Here is a 14,525-nt window from a genome sequence, read left to right on the forward strand (position 1 = left end):
GGAGTGAGAAGGAGCAGAGGGATATGAGGGGGACATTGGAGGAGGAGAGGAGGAGAAGGAAGAAGAAGGAAGAAGGAGAGGGGGAGGGGGAGAAGAGGGAAGTACGGGAGGAAAGGAGGGGAGGAGGGGAAAAGGAGAGGAGATTAGGAGAAGGGCTTTCATTCAGGTGTGAAATATTGTAGCTTTGTCTCTCCCTCCCAGCATTCCTCCCAGTAGAGAGTTCCAGCTACTGTGGCAAACATGAAAGACCAGCAGGGATTTCAAGTTCCCAGTGAGGTAAACAGTTGCCAAATCCATATACTGCTGGCATTTTCTCCTGTGTTCTGGACGTCTTTTCTGTCTAGAATCTTTGTTGAGATAAGTCGGGCAGTTTTCCTCAGTTACAGTCACTGATGTTCACGTGTGCCTCCCTCTCTCAGCCTCTTTCCCTACCTCTTTTTCTGCTGTTCTCTCTCTTCCTCTCCCCTCTCTTTTCTACTAGCCTCTTCTTGCCAGGGCTGCAGGGAAGCACGGAGGCGCAAGAATGTTTACATACTTGTGCATTACATATTTATACATAAACACGGGTCTCCCTCTTTGCCTCCTTCCCTCCCTCTTTCACTCCTTCCCTCTGTCACTCAGACCATTAAACCAGGTGGTGAAGTTAAAGGTGTGTTAAGCCAAACAAGAGTATGCCCTTTCATTGGACTAACATTGAGGATGTCCACAACAACAGCAACTCATTTGGTTGTTAACGCGACACAGCCGTGTCTCATTTAGGAGCAGTTGTCGCCTCAGCTTCTGCCTTCAAAAGGTAGGGTGGAAGGGAAAACAGACTCAACTTTTGGAATGGGACGCAGCCCTCAGAAGGAGTTAAGAAGGTGTTGGAACATAGATGGGGTTATGGTGAACATACAATTCTGCAAAGACCTGTCTCTCAGGGAAAGAGCAAATAGCAGGGATAACAGAATGAAGGATAAAGGTTTATTTAGACAGACAAAGATGTGGATTACTGTCTAATTATAGTGTTGAAGGAATACAAGCTTTTGTGTAAGTTTATGGGCGGACAGTAGGGACATTTTCCTATTGATTTCAAGAGACCATTGAAACGTCCTCACTAATATTACAAAACAGGGGTAATGTCAACATGCAGAGTGATACAAAACATTTCTCTCCACCAATGTTGAAACCAAACCTACGCCTTGGTGTTAAGTCAGTTCCATTCGATTTTTCTTTCGTCTACCGTGCATAAACATGTACACCTTGTCAGTGTCATTAATCTGTTTTAACAATGATGGATGTCCTCGGTCACAGTTGGACAGCCTCAAAGAGCCATGCGGTTACTATGACGATAATCAGCAAGGGTACAATGCCAGCCACTTGTGATAGCTTAGAGAGGGCATGGGCTGATTGGAGAGAGATAGATGAAGCTTGGACCACTGCCAGTCTAACATGGGCACAGGATGAGTCTGTTTGTGCCTGCCTGCCTGACAACCTGTTTGTCTGTCTGCCTCCTCCCTCCCTACATCCCTGCCTGCCTGCCTGCCTGCCTGCCTGTCTGTCTACCCATTTGCCTCACTCCCTCTCTCTCTGCTTGATGAACTGCCTCCATACCTGTCTGTTTGTTCAAATGTTTGCCAGACTGTCTCTCTGCCTGTCTGTCTGTTGCCTGCTTACCAGGTTGTGTTGGGGTGCAAGGGATCTTTTATAATTTATTTACTTTGCTTTCAATTACCAGTAAGATATATTTTCCCCAAACCCCATTAAAAACGAATTACAGAAACACCACAATATTTTTGGTAATTCGTTTTATGACATGTTATAAATGTTTTCCCCTCAACCTGAATTAATATATTAATTCAGGTATATTTAATGTGTTATAACACAGAATGGTTTGTTTTTTTTCCGGTTCCCCTGCCTCGTAAAGCCACAAACCGTCTATGGCCGTTAAATGAGGATAAGTTTGGTCTTTCACCGAGCAGATAATGTGTTTTGTGCTTAGCCTGGATGTATGGCGCAACATGGATATGGTCGGTTGACCGCGTGTGATTCAAAAGGCAAAGCAGAGTCGGAGTCAATACAAGCAGCTGTAGAATGTCTATTATTCGCAGCCCAAAGTCAACTTCACATGCAGCTGCTGGTTGTTCGATTTCGGCAACTTTGAAAACTCACCTAATCGTGCATTTTTATTTTTACGTCATAGCTGGATATTTAGCCTAAACGTTTTTTTTATTTTTTATTTTTCATGTTATTTTATGAATTTTTGTGGGTCAACACAGATCTTAGCTGTTCAAAAGTGAGAAACCAAACATCCCTTTACCAACAATATCACTAGAGTAATCAATAAGCACTCGGGCAAAATGGTTTATTTATTTTGTACTTCTGTTGCACAATAATCACAATGTATAAACGTCATAGACCTATATGCCTATAGCCTTACTTATGTTATTATAAACTAGTCAGTTATACGAGTCTCTTTTTTACGTTAGACTATCGTAAAACGTCTTTTAATTATTATTAGCACTGCATTAAAACAAATTAAAGCTCAAAAACCAGGAATAGTCTGTTAATTGTATGATTTAATGAATCAGGGTTTAAGGACTGGGTTTATGTGATTTCTTTTTTTGGCCCCATTCAAAAACGGTAGCCTTTTAACATAGCTTGTGTTTATAGTCTACAGTAACTTAGAGGCTATACTATATCAAAGTTCGGAAATTGAGGAAAAACGTATAGCTAGCCTATAGGACCTACATTATTTTGAAATAGGGAAACGTCAAAGCACACTAAAAGTTTACTTGGAACTTGATTTCGATTAGGCTACGTTTTTTCTGATATTCCACAAATTGATCCATGAAGTGTCAATTAACGAAATTCGGTGTTTGCAAGAAATCTAAACACTACAATTTTCAATGTTAATTAATAAACTAAATTATCGCCTAAAAAGAAAATAGAGTCGTAGCCTAAAACTGAATAATTACAAGTCAAACAATTGCATATGGCTCAATTACTTTATTGATGACATCATCGGATTTTATGTGTAATGGGGATAATATAGGCCTAATTTATATATTTTTTTAAACAAACATGTTCAACCTTCTGCAGGTCGCTCACATGGCGTAGGCTAAAGCCAGAATTAGGCCTATACCCGTGTGAAACGATTGACACTGCGCTCTTCAGATGACAATAAAATAATCTATGTACACACCCTTGTTCCGTTCGAAATAACATGAATTTGAAACGGCAGAGTTGTCTTATAGCACAAACAAGTAAATCGATGAACACCATGCAGACTCAGTTCTTGTCGATTTCTTGCTGGAGTTGAAGGGCAATGCTAATGCAAGGCCCCGCAAAGTGCCCCGTTGGCAAGCCAGGGATGGAAGCAGTACAGATAGGGGTAGTACTGATACGCCTGGAAGAGGGGCAGGGTGTTGTGGTTGGGCAGCTCTTGCGCCCGGTACTGTTTCTGGTTGTCCCTCACTAAAACCTTCACCGCCACTTTCTTGGCCACTGCAATGGCGGCGGGAGGGGTGCTACAGGGCACTGTCTCCGCAGCCATCTGCCGCCTCTTGGTTTTGTACCTCCGGTTCTGAAACCAAATCTTCACCTGTGTCTCGGTCAGTTTAAGAACCCTGGCCAAGTCCGCACGCTCCGGACCGGACAGGTATCTCTGAACGTTAAACCGGCGTTCCAGCTCGTAGACCTGTGCGTGCGAGAAAGCGGCCCGGGAGCGCTTTTTGTTACCGGCCCGGGGCTGCTGGTCCATGTCTCTGTGGCAGCTCACCCTCTCATCTTCCTCTTCCTCCTCCTCCTCTTCCTTCGACTCAGCCCGGTCCCGACTGGGTAGCTGGTTCTCTAATAACAGATAAAAACCCCTGTGGTGAGTTGGCTAACAGGCGACCTCTTTATGCTTCAAATAGCAACCCCTCGGCGATGCACAATACGTCCTTCAAATATTGTGTCCGCAAGCACTTAAAGTGCTCCGTATGACTGAATAGTAAAACCAAGTTCAAAGTTAATGTTATCGACAGACGCAGTCATCTGATTTACATTAAAAGGAGTATAAATCTGATTAATGGTAGGCCCATGTCTCCCCTGGGCCTGTCCTATCTAGCATAGGCTTTGAGTTAATGTTTGCAGTGTTGAATAGTACTATCCTAACCATTAAGTTGCCTTGATAAGGCCTATTGGACATCACCGTTACATTAGGCTACAAGAGACGTGCAATTTGTGTCATTTGCCCAAAGTCGGCGTGCTTGCATCACAGTCTGGGATGTCTTAAATAACCATACAGAAATAGACAATTTCCACAACAAATGTATGACAGGATTTATAGATTTAAGGGGATCGAGAATGCATTGACATTGGCCGATTGAATACCTCCTCTGTAGCCAGAGAACTCTGCGTCCTCCGCGGCTGAGTCTTCGCCACATGATTCGGTATTCCTACCTGGCGTCAACAAACGGGGATTTGACGGTTCTCTTCCGCGGCAGAAATGGCTCACACTATCACTTTCATCAGAGAGCGGGGAAGCGGGACCTTTTGCACTCCTGCTATCGATAATCTGCGATTCACTTTTCTCGTTCAAAGTGTAAAATCTCTGTGCGCACTGTTCCTCAAAATGCTGGCCACTTGAACCGTTCGCTCGACCGTTCCGTCCTTGAGTGAGGATGTCGTTGATTGAGAACGAGGAGCAGCTGAGCGCCATGGCATTTACGCTGATGTCAGTTCGTTGAAACACGTAGTTGGTATCGAAAACTTAAAAAGATTCGAATAGCCGCATTCAGAGAATCATCCGGGAAACAAAATAGACTTGCAGTATTGATTTGTCAGCCCTTTATCTATTTCTCTATCGATCTCAGAACGAGGTGATTTAATTGTGGTGAAGCTGCTCCTGCAACCTAATCAAAGGCAGATGTGCCAGAAGCTGTCATGTCTGCACAGAATTCTTATTGTAACTAAAACACTGGGTTGATTGGTTGGCATTCTTTGTTAGCCCCTCCCACCTTTTTAGCCCATCTGTTCTCTCTCTCTCTCTCTCTCTCTCTCTCTCTCTCTCTCTCTCTCTCTCTCTCTCTCTCTCTCTCTCTCACACACACACTCTTTCTCTCTCCTCGCGCACTTGACCTGTGAAGAACACGGAGAGATGATATTGGTGCTTGGACTGCATCGCATGTACAAGAGAAACTGTCATGGTCTCAACATAATTTGTAATTTTAAGGATTGGACTCTGTGTCAGTACAACCCTCAGTCTCATTTCTCATTTTTCAGCCTTAAAGTTGAATACATTGTGGATTTTTTTTTAACCTTTAGCAACTTGAGTGTTGCTTCAAAAAGTAATGTTTGACATCCAGATGTCAAATAGCTATGCCTGCACATTGCAGGGCTCTGCCGTGATAATGCGCGAATAATGTTTCATTATAATATTTATATTAATTATATAACATTTGCATATTTTTCAAAACGAGGTTTCCTTTATATAAATAGGCCTACCTACCAACATGATGCAGTCATGTAGACTCTAACCATACAGAGGACCGGACCGTTGATCAACTCTCAGTCATATTTTTGCTACATCATATGTGAAATTCTTACGATGAAGATGAGGATTTTCACATAGGCTGTTTGATGTCGAATATATTTTTTCGTCATTATTCATTTTTCGTTTAATCAACACCGGATTAGTAATAATAATAATAATAATAATTAGGCCGATGCCTGCCTATGTTTTTGCTACTTTATTTTGGTGTTGTCTTTGAATAGCCTAAACGTCTGCTAAAATATGGAATAGCCTACAGTTTAATAAAACAAAACATGCGTAAAACCTGCTTTATGTTAGGCCTAAATGTTTAGACTAATCTTTCTGGTGTTGGTGGCTAACAGTAGCCTATTTGTCAAATTCGCTTACAAAAGGAGGAGCATTGTTTATAAGTGTATAGCTTGTTATTAATGTTTGTTTTGGCATAGGCTACTGCAATAAAGACCAATAGGCTATCGGAAAAACAACTTTATGTCACCTTAGATTTAAATGCACACAGAATCTCAAAATTATAATATTGGAAACATTTCAAATACAGTTGAATTAAACCGTATTCTTAATTGAACAGCATAATTAAACATAATTAAACTAGTGTGTCTTTAACTGTTGTACGGGATAGGCTACTTCAATAGGCTACATTTGATATCATGACCTTTGCGTCAGACAATCCGACCACTTACAAGTCATCATCCTTTTACTTTTTATTTGAGTTTAGAAACCACTTCAACGTCAAATTAAATGCTTCTGTTCTTCTGTAATTTTCATACGAAATAGGTTATTTTATAAAGGCTCCTGCCATCGTTTCGGACAAGGAGGCTAATAGCGCCACCCTGCGACTCCAGTAATTATCTCGATACAAATGATGACCCGCAAGGAACAAACCTCTTCCTGTCTTACGGCGAGGCCTGGTTCTCCAGCGTCGAGTGTTCTTTTATGTTTCCTAAACGAACACGGCCCAAATTATGTCATTAGAGACTCACCGTCTATGAACTGAGGCTACGTCCTATCCTTGACCGACTTGGATGAGCATTTCTATTTTGTCCTTAAATTAACTGCGCTTAACATGCGGCATTTATAATGTGTTTAATCGCACATAGGCTACTATAGGCTTTCCAATAATCTCCCCCTCTCTCCCTCTCTCTCTCCCTCCCTCCTTCTCACTCCCACCCCCACACACACACACACACACACGCACGCGCGCACACTCACTCACACACACACACATTTTATTGATGCAAAGCGATGACAGCTGAGTGATCCTGCTTCCCGGTTGAGTTTTGTTTGCGTCCTCTGACTTAAAGTGAAGATCTGTGTGAATCTCCATACGTTTGAGTCAGAGGGCCCCACCGGCTCAGTGGGTGTGGGCCTATTCCGGAGTCAGAACTGGTGAGTAGAGGCATTTGACAATGCTGAACTACTGGAAACACACTCACAGATGTCCGTGTCAATTCTCCATTTCAACACAAAGGCGCTTTCAATGATAATCACATGTTGGCATGATATCCATTTCACGTGCAACGAGAAGCAATGACATGATTGCCTGTGGATATCGATCAATTGCATACATGCAGTTAATATACTAAAACAAGTATTTTTTCCATTGTGTAGACTTTGTGAAATTAGTAGCTCTAGCACTGCAAGAAACGTATTCGTCTCGCTCTTGTTAAGGCAGTAGGCTATCAGTCTCTAAATGCAGGCCAAGTGCTATCAACTCCTTTACGCAGTTCGTATTCTCTAACCTATATTTGGCCTTTGTTCTTTGTAATCCCCCTTGAGTGGTTGCCATGGGATACTTTGTTTTGAGAAACTCATTCGGTGGAGCTGCGTTGCTATCTTTGGCAGCGATAGATAGCAATCACTACTCTGGCACTCTGCTCGCTTGTCAGGGCGGCCGTGGCTAGGCCGCGTCCTCAGGCATCGCCGGCCTGTCGCCACTTCTATTTACACTGGGGACTCTCTGCCACTTACTCTGACACCAGGTATGTCCTACCGACAGGGCAGGAGCCAAGGGAAGCCCCGTGGTGAGCCGATCAACGGAGATAAATACTCTGTTTACTATTCCATTAATCTCCATTAATGGTGCGTACGCGTTACAGCTAGGCACATTGGTCTAGCTTGCAGCAGCAAACGGAATCAAAGGCGGGGAGGAGAGTGCGTTTGTTTAACTTAAAGCAATTGCTCCCATCGAACAGTGTGTGTTTTACGAACCTTTAGATCAAATCCATACGCCCAGAACGCTCTTAGAACGTTCCTAAGTAGGCTAGATCTTAGCGTCAAGAGCTTCTTAACGAATCTGGGAAACCCGGCCAATGTCTTTAACGAGGACGCACGGGACAGGGAAAAGACGTGGAATGATAGGGTTTACCAAAGCGCTAGGCTTTGTACATTGTACAATAATCGTTAGTGCCACTTTGTGTTAAATATGCGTTTCCCGAAAGCATCGCTATTACGTGGTAGCCTACGTTAAATTAATCGTAATCGATGGTTTCCGACCAATTGTCTGGTAGCCTATGCTCTTTGATGCTGTAGGCTAAACATTATCGCCAAATTCGTCAGGCGAGAAATTATATAAAATAAAATAAAAAACTGCCTATTTCAGCCCAAATGTGGGAGAATGTCCTTTTTTTCAAATAAGATTCTATTCAGGACCTTGGACAGCCCTCCTGACGACGAAGACAATTTACGATACACTTTATAGGCCAAGGATCGATCTAGAGGCCAATGTGTTGGTATGGGAAGCAGACATAGGCCCACCTCCATCGTTAGAAAGTCACGATGCAACCTTTTATGCATCGTACCGGAAAACCGGGCATCAAGCTGTTTTAGACCAGGTGACGGTTTCAATTGTAAGATAATTTAATTGGTATGTTTTACAAATTACGTCGACCAATTAGATGGAACATAAAACATCAAATTATAATTACAATTCAAACATTGTATTGCGACATGAACCTACAATTGTACATTGGAGAAGAAAGGCTCGAGTGTGAAACATTTAGGCCTTATATAAGACAAGAAGAAGCGTAAACAAAACCAAAAGGATAAACCAAATTTAAATAAATCAATAGTCATTATGATAACGGGGCCTATGTATGCTATGTGTTTTCAATTTCAGCATTATTTAATTTTACATTCTCTCCATACGGAGATCATTTAGGGTTGTGTGGTGTGTATTAGGCTATGTTATAGCATACATTCTTAATCTTTTAAGAGCAATTCTTAATCGTTTCGGTTTTTAAAAGCGAACAATCTCTGTTTAATATACACATAGGCTATCTTTGAACTCTGTGAGTCTATGCTATGATTTAATAAGTTCAAGCATATTTTCCTGTAAGCTATTGTGACAGTAATGGCAGCCAAGCGGCCATCGCTTGTGACTCACCCCGAACTTGTTCTTTCAGGGCTGCCTGTCTGGTTAGTATCCGTCTCCCGCCTGTCTGAAGATTCTGAATTAAGTTTGCTCTGGTTCTTGTCTCAATCTTAACTTTCTGCGTCTTATTTACCCCAGAAAGCAGGCCTGGAAAACCGCCTGATAGCGTATAGGTCAAGAAGATGGACAATTTCCATTTGCCGAAAAATAAAGAAAATGTTATTGCACACAGACCCCTCAATACCAACAGACCACCCATGCATATTTTGGTGGATTATTTATGTAACAGGAGACAAATCAACGTTTAATCGCATTGATTTACAGTAATGTCTTCTATCTTTAATCTGAGTGCAAGTATTTAGACGTTTTTAAGTCCACGTTACCTCTAAACAGTTGTAGGCTATTTTGTTTTTTCATGGAACTTGACATTGAAAATGTTGCGCGGTGGACTACAGCACTTTCGAAATTGTCAGATTATGGCTTTATAGTCAAAGGCTAGTCTACTGTAGTTCACAAATCTAAGCAGTTCGACAATGTAGGCTAAAGATGCACATATGAATACTAAATCTCCATGCAGATGCATTATTAATCCTAATAATAACAATACACTTTTAATCAAAATGTAATGGATCTGTATCTCTACTAACACCAGATACATGATAGAAGTTAAACGCTGAAAGACCTTGGATCACAGTCGTGCGGCACATGGAAGGTTTGCATCGAAAGGCCTTTCCTGTGCTTATTTCCTATTTCAACTTAGACAAGAATTCAACTGTGTGTTTCACAGAATTGTTCGTGTAAATAAACAAGAATCCAGTGCTGTAGCCTACTGTGAAGCGGCACTCAATTTACCAAGCCCCAGTCCTCCCGTGCTCACTGTTAAGTGGGCCTACGAACAGATTCAGCCATATAGCTGCCCATAGAGCAGGTTACATAACAGTAACCGTACAACACGTTACAGGCAAGATAGTAGCTTACGCTGAAAAAGGTACGGCAGAAAGGTTTCGAAAATGGGTAAATCCGGGGGAACTGGGCCCCAATATGTGCGTTTACAGTGTAACCTACAGTCGCCCTCTTTGCACAAACTATCTCTTCAAGAAACGTTGCACGGAGAGCTCATGGTCCGAAATAAACCCCTGAATAATTTCTGCTCGGGTCATTATCCAAGTGTCTTAAAAAAACACTAACTGATATCTCCTCCGTTACCAGGCACGGATGCCTTGCAGTGTTCCCTGACAGGGTGTGACCGTTGTTCCTTGAGAGGGCTGGGCCGGGGTTTGCGAACCAAGCCCCCCAAAATTCACGTTCATAAACGCGTTAGCAGGGGTACTGGGAGCAAGAGAAGATAGGCTAGAATACGAGTTAGAGTACACTGAGTTGTTATATGAATAGGCCGGGTAGCCGTTGTAGCTATACGGGGATGGAGTCCCAACAGTATAGGGGGTGTTGTAGGTCTGTGATCCAGCCAGACAAGGTTTCCCGTCTCGGACCAGTACAGGGACAGCCACTCGCCTAGGCGGGGGAGGGTGGTGGTGGTGGCCGACCATCTCCAGAGTCTTGTCTTGCCGCTGCCTTTTACATTTGTATCTCCGGTTCTGAAACCAAATCTTCACCTGGGTGGAGGTAAGTTTGAGGGAGCTGGCCAGGTGCTCTCTCTCCGGGGCTGATAGATAGCGCTGGTGTTTGAATCGCCGCTCCAGCTCAAACACTTGGGTCTGGGAGAAGAGGACCCTGGGTTTCCGTCTGGTTCTCGGCTGTTTAGGGAGTCTTTCCGAGTCGTTTTCGAACTCGTCACACTCTGCCTTTTGCAAGGCGCCGCCGCAGCTCTCTAGAAAAAGAACCAGTCAAGATATTTAGGCTAATAGCCTACTAACATTAAGATAAATAGGCCTACAAGTTGTTTGGATTGTTGTGGTTACAACGATCTATATAAATATTGTTCTGAGTTGGCTACCGCTGCAAAATAAAAGCAAAATACAACCTGTGTGCGTGTCTATGCGTGTGTGATGGAAATATAACTTTTTCACCAAATGTATTAAACAGGGCGTTTGAAAAAAGTGCATCTTGCTTAACCTGTTGGACGTGTTTGATAATTATATTGTTATAAGCACATTAAGACTAGCCTATATGCCTATAGTCTATTTGTTGAGGATAGTTAGATTTTTAGGAAGCTACATTTATCGACTATTTGAAATGATTAGCTAACTCCTTCTTTATTTTCTTAGCCTTAAAGTTTATAGAACTGTACAATTTTCCTGTAGGACCTAGGCTCCATTTAATTTACGATTTATAGATTAAACTGTTTGCTGCACTAACGCTATGTTGTTTAATGAAGCCCAACCGATGCCATCTTTAAAATAGCCTATTGATAAGGCGTGGGCTATAGCCTATGTTTAAATTGGCTTATCTGACACTTTACTAGAATAGGCTAATTAGTTATCCGTTGGTAACTTACTTTCAAGGTCTTCCGCCTCGGTGTCCAGGTTCGTGTCCGCAGAGTTGCTCTGTCCTGACTGTGTGAAGATTTCCGCAGGAACACTGGACTCCACTAACCGATCTTGTACCGTCAGCGTGTTCAGGTACGACATAGTTTCCTCTCCCTCGGAAAAACTGGGGCTCGAGCTTGCGCTGTCCCCACCAGTCAACATACACTCTATGGGCGACCGTGACACGAAGGGGTGCTGTGGCTGAAGTCTGCCCGGGCGGGAGAGCGGTGGACCGAGGGGAGCCAGAGACACGTGCCGCTGCTGGTGAGACTGCTGCTGGAGCTCAAGCTTGAGTATGTCCTTGACAGAGAAAGGCGTGGAGGAGGAGGAGGAGGTAACGGCCGGACTAGACAGCATGATCACCGACTGCTTCGTCACATTATATAAAGGAAGTTCAGTCCCGCACGGTAAAGTTTGTTAGTCTGACAAAAAAGCAGGTGTGTTTTCAATCAGAATCGATCTGAAATAGCCTACGATAAGGCTGAACGGACAAAAGAAGATTCTTATTGGTTCTGACTGCCGTGCGTAAAAGGTTGAAAGCTCCTTGTGAGAGCGCACCTCCCAGCCTGTTTGTCAATGAGAGGGAGGAGGTATGGTTTGCCTCTCAATCTGACACTCCTCTCAGTCTTCTCCGATGTGGCATGTTTAGCTTGGGGCCAGAGAGATACGCTGCTTCTCTGGGTTGTGCGAATCAACGGATGCAATCCTCTGCCTTTCAGTGACGTCTTATAGAGGGCGGAATAGAGTGGGGGTCTCGCCCTATATCCCTCCCCCTATTTCTCTGCCATTTGCTGGTTTTAGTTAGATAATTGTGGAGAACGCAAAAAGATAATCAAAATATGAAATGACATTTACACGTGCCAACGACCGTCTCTTCAGTTTGTTGGAAAGGTAGGATCACACGTTTCATCGGACTATCCTTGCCTACCTATAGACCCAAATAAAAACTATTTATCCACTGTTGATCTGCAGACCTTCCATAGACTAGGATGATGAGCTGATGAATGCCATGCCCCCCCCTCGCTCTCTCTCTTTCTCTCTCTTTCTTTCTTTCTTTCTCTCTCACTCTCTCTCTCTCTCTCGTCACAGCTGATCATGACCTCGTTACTTACTGTTGGTCTCTCCATTTTAACCGTCTGTTCCTCTCCTCTTTGCCATATTGTTTTGCCTGCTGGTGTCTGTCTGATTCCTGATTTCTGGATAATTCACTGGAGTATCCCGGAGCAGTTAGTTTGCCCCTGTTTAGGGGTTAGCCTGGAGCATTCATATGTTTGTTGTATTTTCCAAGTGTGGATTTCATGCTTTTGTATTCCTGAAGACCTGATCTCTTATTTTTGACATCCGCTGGGTGTGATTCACACCACTCCCCCTGATATGACACTGAATATAATTTGAATGCGGCTAACCTCGGTTGTTATCAACTATTGTTTCCGAGGAAAGCCTCTCTCTTCCTATCAGACGCACTAAGGTGATAGGGGGAGAAAAAAAAAAAAATCTACACACACACACACACACACACACTAGTGAATAATAAATGATTAAGAATGAATTGCATTTCAGGAATCAGATGGGTTTTTAATAGGATACGTGTTTATTGTAAATGCTTTAACATGAAAAGTTTTAGGCCCAATTTATTTAGCCTATATATTAATAATATTGAAAAGTTTGACACGTTTAGCCGATTAACATCAATTAAGTTTATGTTTTGCAGTATACTATAAACAAAACTATTAATTGCAATTTAATAGCTAATTTAAAGTTCAATGGCTTTGTTAAAGTCAAGACTTTTTTTTCAGCGCATTTCTGGGATTGCCGTGAAGCAGGTGAATTTATTTATTTATGTTAAACGTTTCGTCTATTAGACAATAGACTAATCAGGTATTACATTATCACACAATGATTACATGATCATATAGGCCTAATTAATTACAATTAGTTTACTCTGATATTAAAGATAATAGCCTATAGGCCTAACTGTTTAAGGATAGGCTACACGCCTCTAAAAACTCAATAAGTTATCATAAATGCCAAGTAAGTTATTTTGAATCAAGCGTTGAATTTCATTTAGATAATTCTTTTTTTATTTTATAGTATATGCTTTTAGTCTTAATACTTTTCATTGATTTTCAGTTGATTGATGGCTTATAACTGACCACAAATCACCAATAATTTTCCGCACTTCACGTCAAGTAATATTTCCGGGCAATATAAGAGGTTCATTATAAAATCCCACGAAAAAAGGCCTACATTAGTACCTTCAAATTATGAATCTCAAACCATTCATGTTACTCCTCAACAAAATTCACCGGGTCAATGGGTTAGGGTATGTATCTCACCTGAAGTCCAGACAATGATAGGGTGAAAGGTGACACCTCTATCTGTGTCGCCCGCCCAAGTATCCAGGCGCCAGTGACAAAAAGCCTTTAGTATCTAAACCGTGTGGAAAGAAAGGGAAGCAGACCAACATAATCTCATCCGCTCGCCATCAACACGGTCTTGTTTATATTAGCGTAGCGTCTTCCCCTGTCTCTCAAGATGTATGCCTGTAAAATGGCCCATTATGGAGTGGAGGAGCAGAGAGCAGACAGAGAATTGAGAGGCTAAGATAGAGATGAGGAAGTTGGACAATCTTGTTGCAGAATTTGGGCTATGGATTCCATGCACATTTTGCCAAAATATTGGAATTTCTACCCAAACGGTCAATACATTTCTGTTTATAATTTCGTTTGAGAAACATATTTTATGTCTCGGTCTATTTGAGAACACATATTAATAAAAACACACTATAGGCTTGTCATTTCTGGACATGTCTAAAAGCTGACTCGTGGACAAAGCGGATCTCTTTACAATCGTTGGTTTAAACAGGCAATACCTTATAATTAAGAACTATAATCTGCGTGTAATATTGTTCTAGTTAGAGATATAGTTTATGGTTTTATTAGGCTATATAAAAAATGACAGTAGGCTAAATGAAATCTGATCATGCGCATTCAATAGCGCGAGACAGACAGTTATGGTTGCTGAAGATATTTTCCATACTTCACGAGTTATCTACCTCCGTTGACACCGGACGGTGTAATTTCAAAGGCTTCTGAATATTTGGAGTAGGCTGGCCTATCTCATTGAACCTCCAAACCACAAGCATTCAAATTGA

At 42.2% G+C, this 14,525-nt stretch overlaps 2 protein-coding genes across 3 annotated transcripts; both read right to left on the reverse strand.

Annotated features, from left to right (window-relative positions):
* Positions 1 to 1,096: 1,096 nt before the first annotated feature.
* nkx3.3 (NK3 homeobox 3) lies at positions 1,097 to 4,928 on the reverse strand. 2 transcript variants are annotated; one of them, XM_084709841.1, is made up of 2 exons: positions 4,426 to 4,928; positions 1,097 to 3,831 (listed from the first exon to the last, which is right to left on the reverse strand). In XM_084709841.1, the coding sequence occupies exons 1-2, from the start codon at positions 4,682 to 4,684 to the stop codon at positions 3,311 to 3,313; spliced, it is 780 nt and encodes a 259-aa protein (XP_084565967.1). In that variant the 5' UTR covers positions 4,685 to 4,928; the 3' UTR covers positions 1,097 to 3,310. The 2 variants fall into 2 exon arrangements, with proteins under 2 accessions (XP_084565967.1, XP_084565966.1); XM_084709840.1 differs by having other exon boundaries at positions 1,102 to 3,831; positions 4,357 to 4,927.
* A 1,848-nt stretch (positions 4,929 to 6,776) lies between these two features.
* nkx2-3 (NK2 homeobox 3) lies at positions 6,777 to 11,728 on the reverse strand. Its single transcript, XM_084709756.1, has 2 exons — positions 11,341 to 11,728; positions 6,777 to 10,713 (listed from the first exon to the last, which is right to left on the reverse strand). Exons 1-2 carry the CDS (start codon positions 11,726 to 11,728, stop codon positions 10,088 to 10,090), a joined length of 1,014 nt encoding a protein of 337 aa, XP_084565882.1. The 3' UTR covers positions 6,777 to 10,087.
* Between the last annotated feature and the right edge of the window lie 2,797 nt (positions 11,729 to 14,525).

This window comes from Hypomesus nipponensis, chromosome 11, assembly GCF_054491055.1.
Source record: "Hypomesus nipponensis isolate SF chromosome 11, ASM5449105v1, whole genome shotgun sequence".
NCBI lineage: Eukaryota > Metazoa > Chordata > Actinopteri > Osmeriformes > Osmeridae > Hypomesus > Hypomesus nipponensis.